Here is an 18966-nt window from a genome sequence, read left to right as displayed (position 1 = left end):
GCAGGAGGTCGAGGGGCGCCCGGCGGCGGCTCTCGCGGCTCCCCGCCTCCGTCTCCTCCGCAGCTGAGCCGCCTCCCCGGGACAAGAGGCGGCGCCCAGACCCCGCGGGTGCAGGCTGGGCCGTGGGCGCCCCTCCCAGGAGCCGGGCTTGTGCCTTCCGACCCGCTCCGGCCGCTGTGGGCCCTCGGGAAGGGCTTCCGTGTCCATGGCACAGGCGAGGGCCTCAACGATTGTCCCCGATTGCGGTGAAGGGCGAAAGACAACCACACAATCTTCCAAGATGGGAGGGAAGAGCACTGTTGACCGGAGAAGGAAAGTTCATTGCTGGCTTTGAGACGGGGTCTCACTGTGGTACCCAGCCTGGACTTGTGTTTGGTTTTTAAACGATGTGCTGGCGAGCCTTGAGGAATGGAGCCTGGATGCTTCACAAAGGCCGAGGGCGGGCGGGCTAGTCCTCCTGGGCTTCCTCCAAGTCAGTTCACGCCCAGGACAGGGAAGGTCCACCGCAGTAAGGTTGACTTCTACTTCGGGTTGGGGAGGGGTGTCCCTGAGACCTTTGAGCCGGACTGCTAAGGGATGGGCTTGTTTCACTGGGGAACACGGGCTGCTTCTTAGCACAGGAGGCTTCTCTAGCCCGGCGCCCTTGTGTGTGGGTTTTTTCATCGCAGCCTTTAAAGATCCTCACGTTGCCCAAGCTTCCACCCGCTTTTTCCACTCGCACCTCCTCTGCCATCGATCGCCTGCCCTTTCATCTTCTTCTGGCTGTCTGATCCCTGCAGCCCGGCAAGCGAGCTCCCTCCTTTGTGTTTCTGTCCCTCCCAGAGGCTGAGGTGGGTGTGGGCGGGGGCTTGCCCCATCATTTGTGGAGTTCTCTCTCCCTACCCACGGACAAGAACAGCTTCTGCCCTCCAACCTCTTTCCTCAGACACAAGGAGCTGTTTTTTGTTTTTAAAGGTGGACTTTGTAGATGAAGCATAATACATACAAAGAAAGTTCACGGCTTGTGAGTGTATGAGGATGAATTTACCCAAAGTGGGCACACGCTGTAACCAGCTCCCACAAGGCACCTGTTTGCATTGGACCCGGTGTTTCTTTTCCTACAACAGCTGTGGGCAGTTTCCCTTGGTTCCTGTATGAGGTGCCCCTGGCTGGGTGTGATGGTGTCCTTTGGCTGAACTGGTGTGTCCTGACTGGCTGTAGCCAACGAGGTTCAGACTGTGCTGGGTGGTCACAGGCAGAATTGCTCTGTCCCCACAATGCCCCTGGTGTCCTGTCAGTGCCCTCTGCAGAAGGTCCAGGAAGAGAAGTTGGCCTTTGATGCTGGCCACAGGGATTTGGCTGGGGATGAGCATTGGGTTTTGAGCTTTCTCCTGGCAGCATCCACCCATTGCCTGCCCTCCCTTGTCACTGGGGGAATGGGCATTTGGGGGCCCTGCAGCCTGACCCAGAAGGATCCTTTTCAGCTAAAACCCACAGTTGACCCTTTCCCACGCTGACTGTAAGAGTGTTTGGCCTGGGTCGGGGCTTCTGTGTGGAGGAGAGCAGTTGCACCAGGGGCCTCTTAAGCCCTGGGCATGTGTGTCTGTGTGAAGCCCCCAGCCCTCAGGAGAGGACTTCCTGTGTCACACCACCCTGATGTGTGTGTTCTTCTCTGTTCCCTTAAATCTAAGGGCTCAAGAGGGCTTGGTGGGCACTGGAACCTTACAGGCCCACACTCAGTCCAAGGTGGACATCACTCACTAAGGTGTGGGCTCTGAGGGTAGGTCTTTGCTTAGGAGGTCTGCCCCATCCTTTGTGTAGATGAGATGGAGATGGGGCCATCAGTGTCTGAGGAAGCAAATGTGGGCCCCAGGCCTTGCCAATTATCCCAGCACCCCTGTGCTGGGGAGGTCTACAGGCCCTGTCGGGAGGGCCAGGTGGGACAGAAAGCCTGCCCAGCAGGCAGCCCACTCACAGGGGTGTCTGATGGGAGACCACAGTCCTGGCTGGCCCACTTCTGAAGGAGGCCAGGGCCCCACAGAACTAGGAATCGCAGTTGCTTGGGGGGGGGTCCTGTCTTCCTGTTCAAAGGCCACATGGAGGTAGCGAGAAGCTAGGAGAGCCGGTATCCCCTCTGCCTGGGAGCACGTGACGGGGACCCTCTGTGTCTCGAGGGCAGTGAGCTTCCCCCACCCCATTTCTGTTTTTTGTTGTTGTTGTTGTTGTTTTTGAGTTGGAGTCTCACTCTGTCGCCCAGACTGGCCACTGCAGCCTCGACCTGCTAGGCTCTGGCGATCCTTCCGCCTCAGCCTTCCAAGTAGCTGGAACTACAGGCACGCGCTACCACACCCAGCTAATTTTTGATTTATTGTAGAGATGAGCTCTTGCCAAGTTGCCTAGGCGGGTCTCGAACCCACAGACTCAGGCAATCCACTCACCTCGGCCTCCCAAGGTGCAGGATAACAGGCTGAGCCACCGAGCCCCCATCCCATTTCTAGATAGCTGCATGGTGGGAGGAAACACCACTATCAGGAGCCCACCGGGGTGGCTGTCAGGATCTTGGGAAGATGGGCACTGCCCAGGTGCAGTGGCAGGTGGAGGGCTGGGGTGCAGGCAGGCCTCAGGCCAGCCACGCCCATCTCCTGAATGCCATGCCTCGTGGGCGTTCATCCTGCCTTGAGAGGGAAACTCCTGCAGCCCAGGGACCTTCTGGGGCAGCTGCCTGCCACGCACACACAGGGGCTTCTTCAGCCCACAGCTCTTTGTTTTCCTTTTCCATCTTGATTCTTGCAACTTAAGTAAATCATGGTTCCCTAAAGTTTTAATTCGTATTGTTAACAAGAGTGCGTATTTTTCCATGTGCCACATATTTAAAGATCTCCCTAGCCGGGCTCAGCAGCTCAGCCTGTAATCCCGCGCTTTGGGAGGCCGAGGTGAGTGGACTGCCTGAGCCCGCAGGTTCGAGACCCACCTGGGCAACTTGGCGAGACCTCATCTCTACAATAAATCAAAAAAATTAGCCGGGCATGGTAGCGCGCGCCTGTAGTTCCAGCTACTTGGAAGGTTGAGGCAGAAGGATCACTGGAGCCCAGCGGGTCGAGACTGCGGTGGCTGGGAGCGGCCACTGCACTCCAGTCTGGGTGATAGAGTGAGACTCCAACTCAAAAAAAAAAAAAAAAAATCTCCCTAATCAGTTTCATTAGAAACGAAAATGGAAAACCTCATGTTCAGCCCCACATACCCCTGGTAGGTGGCATTGAGCGGGTGTGTGTAACCTTGGCCTGTTCCAGTCTGCCTGTCTGGATGGGAGAAGGAGGTGACCTGCCATGACCTGCCATGGGTTGAGTTTCGCTACCTCCTGGGGTGACCCGAGTGCCTGGGTGCTCTGGCTGGCCCCTGGAGGAGCATGGCCCGTGGGGGAGGAGCATGGCCCGTGGGAGATGGGCACCCAGGGGCACCCACCAACCCCTACGACCAAACTCAAAGTGGAATGGCCCAGCCTGTGCCCTGTGATGCTGTCTGTGCCGCCGTACACCACAACCATCTGGGCTGGCAGCAGGAATGCTAAGCCCTGCCTCTCCTTTCCCTCCAGGGCCCCCGGCATGGTGCTCAAGGCCTTCTTCCCCACGTGCTGCGCCTCGGCGGACAGCGGCCTGCTGGTGGGACGCTGGGTCCCAGAGCAGAACAGCGCTGTGGTCCTGGCTGTGCTGCACTTCCCCTTCATGCCCATCCATGTCAAGGAGCTCTTGGCACAGGTGCAGCAGGCCAGCCAGGTAGGCGTGGCCGTGCTGGGCACCTGGTGCCATGGATGGCAGGAGCCCAACGAGAGCCTGGGCCCCTTCCTGGAAGGTCTGGGGGCCATCTTCCCCCATGAACCCTGGCTGCAGCTGTGTCGGGAGAGGGGCGGTATACTCTGGAGCTGCAAGGTCACCCGCCTGCAGGCACCCGCAGTCCCTGACACCCCCAGGGAAGACCAGGTCATGCTCATCTTCTACGACCAACGCAAGGTGCTGTTGTCCCAGCTGCACCCGCCCGCAGTCCTGCCTGACCACCAGGCTGGGGATGCCACAGCCAGTGCCAGCGGCCTGGCTGCTGTCTTCGACACAGTGGCGCGCAGTGAGGTGCTCTTCCGCAGCGACTGCTTCGATGAGGGCCCTGTGCGGCTGAGCCACTGGCAATCAGAAGGCGTGGAGGCCAGCATCCTTGTGGAGCTGGCCAAGTGGGCCTCAGGGCCTGTGTGCCTGCTACTGGCTGGCCTGTTGTCACTGATCTCGGCTGCCAGCACCTGCCGGTAGGTGCCTCTGGGGCTGGGAGTGTGTGGCAGATGGTTGGGCCCCTGGGCCTGTCCTGTGGTCTGTGGGGTCATAGAGGCCCAGATGGGCCCTTTCTGGGGCTTGTGCTGCCCTGGCCCTCGTCCTGGCCTCAGAGGATGTCCCAGTAGGGGCTGCGGTTCTGTGTCCCTCACTTCTGGGGTAGAGCCAGATTCTCTGGCTGTCTCACGGATTGTGTGGCGCCCACCAAGTAGGGAATGGGTTGAATCTCAGATGGCCCAGGCCCCTGGAAGATAAATCAGATGGTGAGCACAGACCCAGGATGCTGCTGCCCCAGGAGTTTTGTGCCACCTGATGGCACTGGGCTCACTTACCTGCTTCCCTGTGGCCCCAGTCTTGCCACCCAGCAGGCTGGACTTCTCTCCAGAGTCACCTGGACTGCGCCTGGCTGAGGGCCCTGGGCACACTGGGCAGACCTGGTGGTCAGGCTAATGAACAGAGGACTCTTGGGCCACAGAAAGACAGACATTTCCTGGGTGGTGGCACCCTGTGGGTATCAGGTGGGGGTCACCTCACAGCCTGGGATTTGCACTATAAGGTTTGGGGTGGGCCTTGCGTGCTCACCAGGGGTTCTGGGGACATTTGGACACTGACCTGAGACAATGGTCTCCAGCAGCTCCGTGTAGACAGTGGCCTAGGGCATGGGAGCTACAGGGAGCTTGACTTGAGGCTGACTTTTAAAGTTCTGAGACAGCAGCCTTGGGCCTAATCAGGTGAAGTTTGGGTCAGAGTTCAGGTGCAGCTTTGATGGGAAGGTCCTTGGCTTTTATCAGCTTCAAAAAGAGATCAGTTGCTGTTGCACACTGTCAGTGAACCAGAGGCGAGGGCCGGGCTGGTGGTTATGGGCTTGTGACACCCTTGAGGGTTGCCTGCTGTCCCTGAAGGGCCGAGGCTCCTCCACCCTCATGGTCATGTGCCTTCCCCAGAGTGGCTCCAGGGGCATTGCCTGGGGCCATGCAGGACCGGTCTGCAGCCTTGGAGAGACGCTGGTGCAGGTGGAGCACCCGCTGAGGCCACCTTCTGCTGCCTTCTGCCTGGTCAGCATTGAGGAGAGTCTGTTGAGTGGGGTTCCGGCTTGGAAGTGGGTCACAGCCACTCCGTTGAAGATGAGACCTTTTAGCCTATGGGGTGAAGCCCTCCTCCTGAGACTCTCATGGTTCGTGGGCAACTCTGTCTTTCTGTGTGTCCTTCAGAGTCTGCCTGCCTCCAGCGAGGCTCTGAAGGCAGCCAGCTGCAATCAGACACGTGCTGCCTCGGCTGACAAACTGCCCGCTCTGCTCAGGGAAGTCTGCAGAAGCATTTCAGGGCATGCTTTACCTTGTGAGAAGTCCAGTCTTGTGGGAAAGCCATGCTGGTCTAGGAGACCCTTGCCAACTCCTGGGCCACCGCAGGCAGGGCAAGGCTTGGGCAGGCAGGAGGCCAGTCCTCACTTGTGGGCCCTGTCATGACACCCGGCTAGGAGTCTGCTGGGGGCTGAGCGTGCTTGGGTTAGCGTTGTGTGGGGTCAGGCTCCATGTTCATCATGTGCGCAGTGAGATTAGTGCTATGAGGCTGGCTGCCTGCCTGGTCCCTCCTTGCTGGGCCACCTCCCAGACCTTCCTGTCACCTTTATGCCCTGCTGAGTTCAGGAGTGTGGCTGTCATTGGTGTCTGGGGCCACCAGGTCCCTGGGCTGAGCCCAGCTCTCCCCCCGCATGGGAGGGACGTTCACCCAAGAAACACAGGAACCACAGTCTCGGTCTGGTCTGCTCCTCTGCAGGGTGTTCAGGATGTGGCCCCTGTCCTTCCTTGGCAGCAAGCTCTCCACGTGTGAACAGCTCCGGTGTCGGCTGGGGCACCTGACACTGGTCTTCAGCCCACAGAAGGCTGAGAGCCCCACCCAGCTGATGAGGTGAGGCAGCCCCACCCCTCCCTGACTCTGCCCCAGGCTGGCCATGCTGACCTCTCCAGTCTGGCCTCCTCTGTGGCCCTGGCTTCCCTCACATCAGTCTGGCTGCACCTCTTCCAGGAAGGCCAACACGCTGGTCTCCGTGCTGCTTGACGTGGCCCTCGGCCTGGCACTTCTGTCCTGGCTCCACGGGAAGAACCGGATTGGGCAGCTGGCCGACGCCCTCATCCCTGTGGCCGATGTGAGCGATTGGAGTGGAGCCCAGCTTCCTGCAGGGAGGCCTTTCCTGGGCCCATGTGTCCTCTCAGCAGCCAGAGGTCTTCCTCCCTGGACTCACTCTTCCCTTTCACACACATGAGACGTGGCCCGTGGGGTGGGAGCCCTCCCTGCCTTGGAGCACTGTCCAAGGCTATGTAGGGCTGCCAGGTGCCCACCTTGCTTTCCAAAGGGGGCTGTGTCTGGGAGCCACTGTGCTGAAGCTTTTTGGTGGTGCCCAGCTCTCACTGCAGACCCCATGTCATGTGTCTCCACTATGTGGTCAGTTCTGCTCTTTCGGCTCTCAGGGCCCTCTGCAGAGTCAGTCTCACAGAGGCCTGACCTGTGTCTAGTGCTGTCCGTATGTGGCTGATCTCCGACCTCCCACCCCTGAGTGGGTCCCACACTCCCAGGGTTGAATCTGTACCTCCCATGCTGAGGGGCAGAGGCACAGCGTGTCTCCAGTGCTCCCGCCTTCCTCTGCATTTTTCTGGACCTGGGTGTGCCTCTCCCTCCTCTTCTGCCACCTTGCCATGCTTCCACGCTATCTCCAACCTTTCAGCTTCTCCTCACCTTTGGAACTTGTCTTCCTGCTTAGAGTGGTCCCTGGCCCTCCAGCCCGCCTTGGGGCCTCTGTGGGGACTCCTGAGACTGGCTGGGTAGTCCTTGTGGACTCAGCCTCTGCCTGCCTTCAGTGTCCAAGCCTCAGGCAAGCATCTGACCTGCTTGTGGCCTGGCTGGAACTCTGTGGGGCAGTCGCACATGGGGATTGGGAAGGCCTGGCCCAGGAGGAAGGAGGAACAGGGACTGGGGAGGGGCTGCCTCACCTCAGGTCCTCCACACTGTCTCCTGATGGGCGTCCTAGACCTCCCTTTCGCAAAATTGCTCAGAACTATAAATATTTAATTAAAAAGTGAAAGTCTCTTCCTGCTGCCAAGCTCTTATCCTTTAAATATTAAATAAGCTCTATTTATAAAGAATGTTCTGTTCTTCTTGACAGTCCTGAGGCAGCTGAGGCCTTAGCACAGGGCAGGTGGGGGGCAGAGTGTCACGCTAGTGTCAAGGCTGAGGGTCCCTCAGAGCTTGTCCAGTGTCCAGCACAGCCCGGACGCTGGCTTTCTTCCTGGGCAGCCAGGACCCAGCTTCTGGCTGTTCTCCTGGGTGCTGGTGACCTCACTTGATGATGCCTTTGCTCTGGAGGACACTGCCTTCCAACCCTCACGCCTATGGCCAGGCTCTGATGGGCTTGACACTATCTTGCTCCACTTAGGCTGTCCTGGAGCAGGCTGGAACCTCTTTGGTAGTGGCTGGTGGGCAGGGTGTGTGCAGAGAGGACTGTGCCAACCACAGGCTTCCTGCAGGGCTTTGCGCAGCTAGGGTCTGTCCAGCCTCAGCTATGTCCAACTTTCTGGGACTGAGGGCTGCTGTGAGTCCAGTGGCCCAAGGGGCATGATGGGAGAAGGATGCTTTCATGTGGAAGCAGATGCCCACCTGGGCCACAGGCAGACCATCAGCCTCTCAGGCTATGTTGCCAGGCCTGCTGGGAGAGGGCTGCAGACCAGCTTCCTCCTTCCGGGAGCCAGCTGTGAAGAAGGATGGTAGCCACAAGTTTGGGAAACATTGCCACTGCTTGGGAAACCATGGCCCAGGCCAGCCATGCCACCTTATTGTGCCCATGTCCTGTAGCACGTGGCTGAGGAGCTCCAGCATTTGCTGCAGTGGCTGATGGGTGTGCCTGCTGGGCTCAAGATGAACCGTGCACTGGACCAGGTGCTGGGCCGCTTCTTCCTGTACCACATCCACCTCTGGATCAGTGAGTTCCTGTGGGTGGGAGGGGCTCCCAGGGCCACACAGGGCCCCCACCACCTGCCCTCCTGGTGTCCCAGGCATGAGGCCTGCTGTGCTGGGCTGGCTGCCCTGGCTGAGGGTCGGGGCCAGCAGTGTAGTCTGCACAGTGGTTTCCAGAGCCTCAGGCCCCATCCTCAGTGAGGAGTTGGGGTCCCAGGACCACCCTGGGCACCCCCTCAGGCTGACCCATCCTGCCAGGCTACATCCACCTCATGTCTCCCTTCATCGAGCACATCCTGTGGCATGTGGGCCTCTCGGCCTGCCTGGGCCTGACGGTCGCCCTGTCCCTCCTATCGGACATCATCGCCCTCCTCACCTTCCACATCTACTGCTTCTATGTCTACGGAGCTAGGTGGGTATGTGCTGCGCCTAAGGTGTGGGCATGTGGCAGGCTCTGGTGCAGGACAGGTGAGGGGGCTGGACAGGTGGGCCGCTCTGACAGCTGCATCCTGCAGGCTATACTGCCTGAAGATCTACGGCCTGTCCTCGCTCTGGCGTCTATTCCGGGGGAAGAAGTGGAATGTTCTGCGCCAGCGGGTGGATTCCTGCTCCTATGACCTGGACCAGGTATGGGGCAGGGCTGTGGCTGGGGGAGCACCCAGCACGGACATGTGGCTGACTACCCCCGGCCTCAGTCCTGCCTTTTGGCTTGGCTGGTGCAGCTGCTTGGGCTCTACAGGGGGCAGCCTGCTCCTGTCCTGCAGCTTCCACCCTGTGGGTCCGGGGAAGGGGCGCGGGCTCTGCAGTGGGAGGGTGTGTGGGACCCTCAGTGCAGACCCTCTCACGGGGGAGATGGACTCTGCCCTCTCTCCCATACACAGGGCCCTGGAGGTGGCCTGGGCACAGGGCCTGGAAGTGACCCAGGCGCGGAGACTGACTCTGGTCATTCTATTTGCTTGCTTATACCTGACAGCCCCTGGGTGCTGCCATCCAGGGCATCTTTTTGTGATCCTGTGTGTGGCTACTGGCTGGTCCGGGCCCCACCCATCTCCTCCACAAGCCACCAAGTCCACAGGACCTGTGGACACAACCCTTCCCATACTGGGAAAGCTGTCAGACAGGCTGTCACCTCAGGGAGCCAGAGTCTCAGCTGCAGTTGTAGGGTGTGGTGGAATGGGTGGTGGGCACAGTGCCAAGCCACCCAGGCGCCAGGAGCCTTGCTGATGCCACTGTGCTGCCCCTTACCCCACAGCTGTTCATCGGAACCCTGCTCTTCACTATCCTGCTCTTCCTCCTGCCCACCACGGCCCTCTACTACCTGGTGTTCACCCTGGTAAGCTGAACCTGCAGTCGGGAGGCCTTACCCACGGTGCTTGGAGTGGTCACTGCAACTCTGCCTGTGAGCCAGGTAGCCGTGGCGTAGGCCACCTACCATGAAGGCCACGCTGGCAGAGCTGTTCTGGACCCTCCAGGCATTGTGCATTGGCCTATGGGGGACCCTCACTGCTGTGGAACACACAGCTCGTGCGTGGGGGCAGTACCTTTGGTGGGCTAGGTCACAGAAGAGGCCTCCCCTAGTACTCTTTAGGCCTCCGTCCCCGCTGTGTGTGGGTCTGACTGGTGGGAGAGCCGACTGCTCTGCCTCCCTTGCTTCGCTTCCTGGGCCCTTGGGCCCCATGCCTGCCTCCAAGTGGAATCCATGCTCTTCCCAGAGCCCTGGAGTCCCTGGTCACCTTTCATTAGGGCCTAGGTCCCTGCGGGACTGTTCCACGCACAGGCAGGCCCGCCAGATGGGTCCTGAGTGTCCCTCTGCCTCAGCTCCGGCTCCTGGTAGTCGCCGTGCAGGGCCTGCTCCACCTGCTTGTGGACCTCATCAACTCCCTGCCGCTGTACTCGCTCGGACTTCGGCTCTGCCGGCCCTACAGGCTGGCAGGTGAGTGTAGCATGTTTGGCAGCTGGCAGGGTGCCGGGGGGGAGCACCCATGGGCCCTGCAGAAAGCACAGGCTGCACTGGCCGCTGGCCTCCTGCCTGGAGTGGTGGTGTGCACAGGTGAGTGGCAGGGAAGATGGCCTCCTATCCCTGAGGGGAGACTGTCCCCACTGCCTCGGGGTCCTGAGTCAGCCCATCTGTTTCCGGGGCTTTGACGTGTCGGGGGGGCACTTGAGGATTTCTTAGCATAGCCACTGTCCAGCACCTGTGGATGTGGCCTCCAAGCTGGGCAGTATGCCCCAGCAGCCCTGTGTCTGGAGCAAGGGATGGTATGGCTGGGCACTCAGGCTGCACCCGTGGTGCCTGCTCCCAGCTAACATGGAGGATGTGGACATGTGTGTCCTGTCAATGTTGAGCCTAGGTTGGCCTCCTTGAGGCCAGGCATCCTTTTATCCCAGACTCCACAACCCCCATGGCCTCCATCCACCTGCTGGATGCCCATAGATCCCCTTCTAGGAACATCTTTCCAAGCCACTTTCCCCACCAACCTCCAGGCGACCCCAGACCAGGCCCTGCAGCACTGTCCATGCTCCCTTGGCCTCACCTCTGTTCATTTCAGAATGAGAGGAACCAGGCAGTGGAGAGCAGGCCCTCTAGCAACGGGGCACCCAGCACCCTCCCCCACCATTTGCGGCTCAGGCCAGAGCACGGCTGTTTGTTTCAGCCTCTCGTGAAAGTCCACAGATGTAGCCTCCTCTGCCTCCCTGAGTTTGCCTCAGGGCCTCTTTATCAGTTGGTCTTGAGCTCTTCTCTTTCAAGAGCCTTCTGCCTTGGGATTCCCTAGGCTTGGGAGTCAGCTGCAGGCCAGGGTCATGGTTGGTCACCAAGTCTGTCAGGTGCTCAGAAGTTGGAGGACATTAGGATGCCAGCAGGGTGGCCACCATCCACAAGTGCCCTGTCCACTCCAACAGGAATTCTGAGTCCCAAGTAACAGCACAGCCTGTGCCCACCTGCTACCAGCAGTTCTTCCCTGCTTGCTGGACACTCGGCTTCTGTCTTTCAGTGACTTAAGAGGCTTGGATATCAGCCCGTGGCTAGCTTGGAAGAGGTGGCAAGGGTGTGGCGGCAGGGAGAGTGTATGCACCCAGGCACCACTCAGAGAGGATGGAGCTTTTTCATGGAGGAGCTCTGCTCTGCTGGTGTCTGTGAATGTGCAGAGGGGGCGGGACTGTGGAGCTGCACCCTCCCTCCTGAGTGCCCTGCTTTCTTGCAGCTGGCGTGAAGTTCTGCGTCCTGGAACACGAGACTGGCAGGCCCCTCCGCCTCCTGATGCAGGTGAGGCCACTCCTGTGACCCAGAACCCCCATCCTCCTATGCTGCTGCCACATTCTGGGACATTGGGGCCAGCGCATGTGGGGTCTGGGTGCACCCTGCCAGCCTGGAGCAAGGTACAGGCAGGAGGGCCTGGTGGAGCCAAAGGCCATGCCCACAGGGGACGTCCCTGCTAGGTCCCTGGGCAGTGCAACTGAATATGCGTGGAACCATCCCCAGGGCCTGAGGGGCTCTGTCGTAGTCTGGCATGGTTGTCATGGTTGAGGCCTGGTGCACAAATAGGGTCCCCCCGTCCTGTGTCACAGATGCCCTTGGCTGCCTGGGGCTGCCCTTGGGCCCTTGGCTTGAGTTCTGGGTAGAACAGAATGGACTTAGAGAGTCCTGGGCTGGGGTGTGTCCACATAGCGTGGCTTGAGGAGTTGGCTTCTGCTCAAGGCAGCCCTATGGGGGAATACAGCCCCCATATGGCCTCACTTGCTCCAGCCTGCCCAGAGCCCGAGGGGGCAGTGAACATGAGCTCAGGGGCACATGGTGCTGTCTGCCCTGCATCCTGCATGCTACCTCCCGAGTGGTGTGCCCACCTGCCTTCTGAATGCTGGGCTCGTACCACAGGCAGGGAATGTCTGGGACAGAGCTGGCCCCGCCCTGTAGTGGCCCAGCCCAGGGACCCTGCAGAGGGCCGACCGGGTGCAGAATGCCCGCCTCCAGTGCTTTCTGCAGACCAGGCTGGAGTGCTCTGGCCACCCCACTGACCACTGCCCTTGTCCTTCCAGATCAACCCCCTGCCCTACAGCTGTGTGCTGCACACCTACCGCCTCCCCAGTTGTGGCTGCCACCCCAAGCACTCCTGGGGCTCCCTGTGCCGCAAGCTGTTCTTTGGGGAGCTCATCTACCCCTGGAGGCAGAGGGGGGACAAGCAGGACTGAAGGACAAGCAGGACTGAAGCCACTGACTCGCTCAGCACCACGGCATGGCCACGATCAGCCCTGTGCTCTCTGGGGTGGTGTGGACTGCTTACAGGGGCAGTGCACATTCCGCACTGTGGATGGATCCTGTCTGACCATCATCCTCTGGGCCTGGTCGTGGGGGTGAGCAGGATGCAGGGGTGACCAGCCAGGCTGGGTGGTGTGCTCTATCACCAGCACCACCTGCCTTGGGACATGCCTCCCATCTGCTGTGATCACCACACTGTTAGCCAGATCTGAGCAGTGACCAGGAAGGCCATCCACCCCCACTCTCTGCACTCAGACCACCGAAGTTTCCAATGCTGGTGGGTCTTTCTGGCCATTCCCCAGTGGCTCCACCCTGGCAGGTGGGGTGGAGGGCCCCTCGCAGGATGCACTCCAGGGTCCCAGACTCCTGGCTGCATCAGCAGATGGTGCCCCCATCTAGAAGACTGAAGCAGTTCCACCTCTCTCCCAGCCCCAGGGGCAGGGGCAGGGGCCCCCATGCCCTGAGCCAATGGTCATCTGCTGATGCTGCTTAAGAGACTGCTTTGCGGTGGCCACCAGCAGGCTGTGGGCGTCCCTTTGCTGGATGCTGCCCACATGTCCTAGGAGCTACCTTGCTGGAGGCTGAGTGCCCGCACAGCCACCCCCATTCCTGCCTGGTCAAGTTGTCCTGGTCAAGTTGTCCATCTCCCTACACGGGCTTCTCTCAGGAGGATGCCCTCCTTGTAGACACTTCTGCAGCCAGTGGGTGTGAGTAGCCTGGGGAGATGGCCTTGGCATTCAGGCCAGATCTACCTGTCACGGTCTGGGTGTGGGTGTCCAGTCCCGGGGGAAAGCCTGCAGATATGGCTGGTATAGGAATGTCTGCTGTGGGCAGGAGAGGTGGCAAACCCGGCCATCTCAGCACTTGGGTCTGTCCTCTACTGCCCACCACAGCCCCTCTTGGCACCCAAGGAGGGTGTTGGCAGGAACCGGGTCTGACCCCGCCTCTCACTGCTGCAACAATAAAACCTCCCTCATGTTGACAGTACAGGCTGGCGTTTTCCATCGCCGTGGGGGCAGTGGGTCCAAGTGGGGTGCAGGCCTTCCATGAGGGACCCTGGCTGCTTCCCTTGGGTTTGTCTTGCTGCATGCCTGTTTCCTGCTCAAGGCCCTCTGAAGTGGGTCTGCTGTGCAGGACAGGCCCTGGGCCCTGGTGTCCTGGCATGGGCAGATGGACCTGGTCATTCACTCTTTGGCTGTGGCCTGGCCTCTGGCGTGGGAGGTGCTGGGAAAGGGCACAGGTCCCGGGGGCAGATGAGTGTGTGGACTCCACACAGAGCAGAGCAGTCCCTGGGCCGCACTGACCCTTGTCCTGCAGCTCCAGGGGCCTGGGAAATGGAGCTCCGAGAAGTGCCACGGTTCCCAGGCCTGAGCCTATGGGCATCCTTGAGGGCCCCTCATGGGTCCTGGCTGACAGGGACTGTACCTGCCCATCTGCTGAGCATGACTTTGGGATTTACCACCCCTCCCACCTGCCCCCTCACCCTCCAGCTGCCTGCCTGACCCACCTCTCCCCTTCCAGGGCTCCCACCAGGCAAGGGTCCTACCACTTGACTCAGCCCACTGTTCTGTGGTGCCCATGTCATAGGCCGCGCCTGGCACCTGTCACTCCGTGCTGGGTACCTGGCTGCCTGTCTGTCCCTGAGGGCCAGCCGGGCCTGGCACTAAAACTGGCCAAGGGAACACTGGTCCCCCTAGTCACTCCTGTACCTTCCAGGCCTCTCCTGTCCTCACAGCCCTTTGTCATCCCTGGACTCACACAGCCCTTGCCCAGGGACAGCCCCACCCCAGGGGCCTTCCACATTGACCTGGACAGCCTCATGCTGGAACTTCTCCAAGACCAGGTCTGGCCAGAACCATATGTTGACCCTTAGGCTACCCTGAGAAGTAGGCGATTCTCCTTTTAGAGTCAGGGCCGCCAGCAGAGAACTGTTTCATCAGCACTTCACATTCTAGACACTCAGAGGGATGGTGACTTGCTGAAGGCCACAGAGCCCATGGGGCCTAAGCCCCCACTTCCCTCCTTGCTGGCTCCTGCTTTTTTTGTTGGTTTTTTGAGTTGGAGTCTCACTCCATCGCCCAGGCTGGAGGGTAGTAGCACACTCACAGCCACCCTAGCATCAACCTGTTAGGCTCAGCCGATCCTTCCACCTCAGCCTTCCAAGTAACTGGAACTACAGGCACACACTACCATGCCCAGCTAATTTTTGCTTTATTGTAGAGACAAGGTCTCACCAAGTTTCCCGGGCTGGTCTCAAACCCACAGGCTCAGGCAGTCCATTTGCCTCGGCCTCCCAAAGTGATGGGATCACAGACTGAGCCACCGAGCCTGGCCTGTTGTTTTTTTTGAGTAGGAGGCTCACTATTGACCAAGTTGGAGTGCAGTGGTACACTCACGGCCACAGCAGCCTTGATCTGCTGAGCTCAGGCAATTCTTCCACCTCAGCCTTCCAAGTAGCTGGACCTACAGGCACATCATGCCACCATGTTCAGCTAATTTTTAAATTTATTGTAGAGATGAGGTCTCACCGAGTTGCCCAAGCTGGTTTCAAACCCTTGGGCTTAGTCTCCCAAAGTGCTGGAATTACAGGCTTGAGACACTGTGCCTGGCTCCTCCTGCTTTTGAAAACTTATTTCAAGGCAATTTATTTTATTTTTTTGAGTTGGAGTCTCACTCTGTCGCCCAGGCTGGAGTGCAGTGACACACTCACGGCTACCCAAGCGTCAACCTGCTGGCCTCTGGTGATCCTTCTGCCACAGACTTCCAAGTAGTGGGAACTACAGGCACGCCCTACCACGCCTGTCGAATTTTTGATTTATTGTAGCAACGAGGTCTCGCCAAGTCGCCTGGGCTGGTCTCGAACCCACAGGCTCAAGCAATCCACATGCCTCGGCCTCCCAAAGTGCTAGGATTACAGGCTGAGCCACCGAGCCCAGCCTCAAGGCAATTTCAAACTGAAGAAGCTGCAAGAGCACCACTGGTCTGTCCCAGCGCCCTTCACCCAGTCTCCCAGGATTAACATTGTGCCGTATTTGCCTTTTCTTTTTTGAGTTTGAGTCTCACTCTGTCGCCCAGACTGGAGTGCAGTGGCACGCTCCCGGCCACCGCAGCCTCAACCTGCTGGGCTCTGGCGATCCTTCCGCCTCAGCCTTCCAAGTAGCTGGAACTACAGGCGCACGCTACCATGCCCGGCTAATTTTTATTTGTTGTAGAGATGAGGTCTCACCAAGTTGCCCAGGCAGGTCTCGAACCTGCGGGGTCAGGCAATTCACTCACCTCGGCCTCCCAAAGCGTGGGATTACAGGCTGAGCCACCAAGCCCAGCTGCCTTTTCTTATTCTTACTCAATTTTTTCTGAGCCATTTGGGAGTTGGGTACCCCTGAGTTCACCCGTTTCAGTGTGCATTTTGCAGGGATGAGGATGTGATATACATAGCCACAGTATGGTAACCAGAACTGGACTGTAACACAGATGCAGTGCTCCTGTCTGTGCCCCTGTATTTCGTGGCACCTCTTGCAGGGCCTTGCTAGGCCAACACTGGCCTGGGGCCACATGGCACAGGCCAGTTCCCCGAGTCTCACCACTGCGCTGTTCCCCACGCTGGTGCTTTAGAGACAGAGCTGGTATCTCGGGGTATCCCTGTTTGGGTTTGCTGCTGACTCTCCCAGTGAGGTGCAACTTGTGGTGGTGGCAGCACAGCCCATTGTGTCCCTGTCAGGGCATCACCTGGAAGGCATGTGGTGCCCACCCATCCATCCTGACGGTGCTGACTCTATCACTAGGTCAAAGTCCTGTCTGCCAGGTTTTCCAATGCAAAGCCCCTTTCCCTTGGAATCCACAAGTAAGTTGCCCAGAAAACCTTGAGGCTCTGTGGACTACCTTTCCCCGTTACTCTCTCACCCACCAGTTTCATCTTCCACTGAGTTTTCTGGTTCTGTCCACTTGTGGGATGTTAGTGGGCCTCTTCCTGGCAGCAGGCTGGGGGGCTGTAAGTAACTGAACCTTTTGTAGGTGCCCCCGAGCTTCCTGGGCATAGGGCTCTGGGGGCCAAGGTCCGTCTACCACAGCAGATCACCACCCATACTCTTAGCAGGGCTTTGGATGCAGCAGGAGGATGGCGGGCTATCTCTGAGGTGAGGGGCAGACACTCAGACCTCTCCCTTTGCTCCTCCACCCCTTCCCTTGGATGGAGGCTCAGACTGGAGGCCTGGCCCTGGATCTCACCCAAGGCCAGTGGGTGTGGACACCACAGGGGAGGGCTGTCAGGGTCCTTTGCCAGATGCTGCTCAGGCCTCCAGGATGGGCCCAGAATCACCCTCAACCAGCAAGTAGAGGAGCAGAGGTTTGGCCCACACTCCTACTGGCTGCTTCGCCCTTGGTGAAGATCCCTCAGCCGCAGGGTAGTGCTCTGTCCCTTCCTTGGTTCCCAGGCCCGGGCCTGGCTTAGCACTGCTGATCTTTGTGGGAGCGCATGCAACTGAGTGGGAAGCCAGCTTCTGCGCCCACAAGGCCCCTGGATGCCAGGGCATAGCACCTCCTCTGCCTCTGCCCCTTCGTCCCTTGACGGACCTGCTGCCTCTGACCCACCTGAGTTCCTGTGGGGGTCTTTCTACACTGGGGCTGGGAGGTGAGAGGCCAGAGGGCATGAAGCTCACCCTGTGATACATTCCTGAACCCAAAGCACAGGCTCCAACCCTCCCCACAGTGAGGGGTGGCCTGCTCCTGCCCTGGAGGTGGAGTCAGGCAGCAGGGACCTACAGTCACGGGGCACTGTAGGTTCTGGGCAGGCCCTGAAAAGTGCTTTTGGTCTACGTTCTCTGAAAGCCAGGAGACAGCTCCTCACCACCAGAGCCTCTGGAGTGGAGGGGACCTTATTTCTTTGGTGCTTCCAGTCCCTGGAGAAAGGCACCTTAGGGATGGCACAGCCGGTGGCGGGGGTGGGAACATGGGTCAGGCGGGCTGGGCTCCAGTCCAAGCACAGTGACCTCTTGGCAGAAGAAGCCCTCCCTGGCTTGTTGCCAGGTTGTGACTCAGTTAATGCTCAGTCCCCTGGCCCCTACCAGCCAAGGGCCAAGACTGCCCAGTAGGCTGTTGGTCTGTAAACATTGTGTTATTAGGCTGGGTGTGGGGGGGACCACGCCTATTATCCCAGTGCTTTGGGAGGCTGAGGAAGGAGGACTGCTCAAGACCAGGCATTCAAGACCAGTCTAAGCAATAAAGTAAGATCCCATCTCTACGAAAAATAAAAACAAAACCCAAAAAACAACAATACCGTATGCATTGTGTGCCCTTTCTGTAACCGTTGGTGACCATGTCTGCCCAACCCAGTCTCTGGGAAATGGCTACTACTGGAGGGCAGGCCATGGCCTCAGCAAAGACACAGGCAGGACCCTTGGGGTTCCTTTGTAGATTACAAGTGATCTGGGTGGACTTGCCTGGAGGCTGCAGTGTGCCTCTGGCTGCCTGGACCCAGGGACCCCTGCCCAGCCTATGCCTAGCCAGGAGGACGCCTCCTGAAGGCGGGGGAGGGAGGCTCAGGCACTGCTCACCACAGGAGGGATGGTTCCTCAGAAGCTGCCCAAGCACTGTGTCAACCCCAGCCGATGGGTCTGCATGACCTGTTGCTCAGAAAAGGCTATGTCTCAGCGTGGGCGGCAGGTCACTGGGGGTAGGGCTGCCCATTCAGGGGTCCTTCTGTGAACACCTGCCCTTGGAGACAGCCTGGGTTCAGTAACCTCCTCAGGGATGACTCTTGCCCAGTCTTGTTCCTCTCCTGCAGGGTGGCTGGGAGTCTGGTTGCAGGCTCACCCTCAGCTTGTCAGAGTCTGCTCTCCAGGGAGCCCTGGCCTGGCTGTGGCCACACCCAGCACTCAGCATCTGCTCTAGAAATGGTAAAAAACATACTACGTTTGTAACTCACATCTTACAGCATATTTATGTTATTCTAAGCAATATTTATTTATTTTTGAGTTGCCTCTGTTGCCTAGGCTGGAGTGCAAGGGCACACTCACTGCCACCCCAGCGTCAACCTGCTGGGCTCCAGCGACCCTTCTGCCTCAGCCTTCCAAGTAGCCGGAACTACAGGTGCATGCTACCATGCCCGGCAAATTTTTGATTTATTGTAGAGACGAGGTCTCACCAAGCTGCCCCGGTTGATCTCCAAGCCACAGGCTCAGGCAATCCACTCACCTCGTCCTCCCAAAGTGCTGGGATTACAGGCTGAGCCGCCGAGCCTGGTCAGCAATACTTATTTTAATAGCTTTGTTGAGACATTTTATATATAGAACAACATCCCTTTCTTTTTTTTGACTTGGAGTCTCACTGTGTCACCCAGGCTGGAGGGTAGTGACATGCTCTCGGCCACCGCAGCCCTGACATCTGGGCTCAGGGGGCCCTCCCACCTCGGCCTCTTGAGTAGCTGGAACCACAGGCGGGAACCACCACACTTGGCTGATTTTTTTTTTTTTTTTT

The 18966-nt window shown here is 59.0% G+C and overlaps 1 protein-coding gene across 2 annotated transcripts; it reads left to right on the top strand.

Moving 5' to 3' along the window:
• The first annotated feature begins 3571 nt into the window (after window positions 1-3571).
• On the top strand, window positions 3572-13482 carry PIGQ (phosphatidylinositol glycan anchor biosynthesis class Q). Of its 2 annotated transcripts, none has more exons than XR_002481431.1 (10): window positions 3572-4270; window positions 6069-6200; window positions 6318-6438; window positions 8139-8265; window positions 8499-8652; window positions 8756-8867; window positions 9493-9573; window positions 10075-10173; window positions 11444-11505; window positions 12276-12312. XR_002481431.1 is itself a non-coding variant. In XM_008049332.2 (10 exons), the coding sequence occupies exons 1-10, from the start codon at window positions 3582-3584 to the stop codon at window positions 12426-12428; spliced, it is 1746 nt and encodes a 581-aa protein (XP_008047523.1). In that variant the 5' UTR covers window positions 3572-3581; the 3' UTR covers window positions 12429-13482. The 2 variants fall into 2 exon arrangements, 1 of the variants encoding a protein (XP_008047523.1); XM_008049332.2 differs by having other exon boundaries at window positions 10059-10173; window positions 12276-13482.
• Window positions 13483-18966: the final 5484 nt, after the last annotated feature.

The sequence above is a fragment of the Carlito syrichta genome, unplaced genomic scaffold, assembly GCF_000164805.1.
Source record: "Carlito syrichta isolate Samal-C Ts95f unplaced genomic scaffold, Tarsius_syrichta-2.0.1 Scaffold132180, whole genome shotgun sequence".
NCBI lineage: Eukaryota > Metazoa > Chordata > Mammalia > Primates > Tarsiidae > Carlito > Carlito syrichta.
The sequence above is the reverse complement of the archived record's forward strand: the minus strand, read 5'-3'. Positions and strand labels throughout refer to the sequence as shown.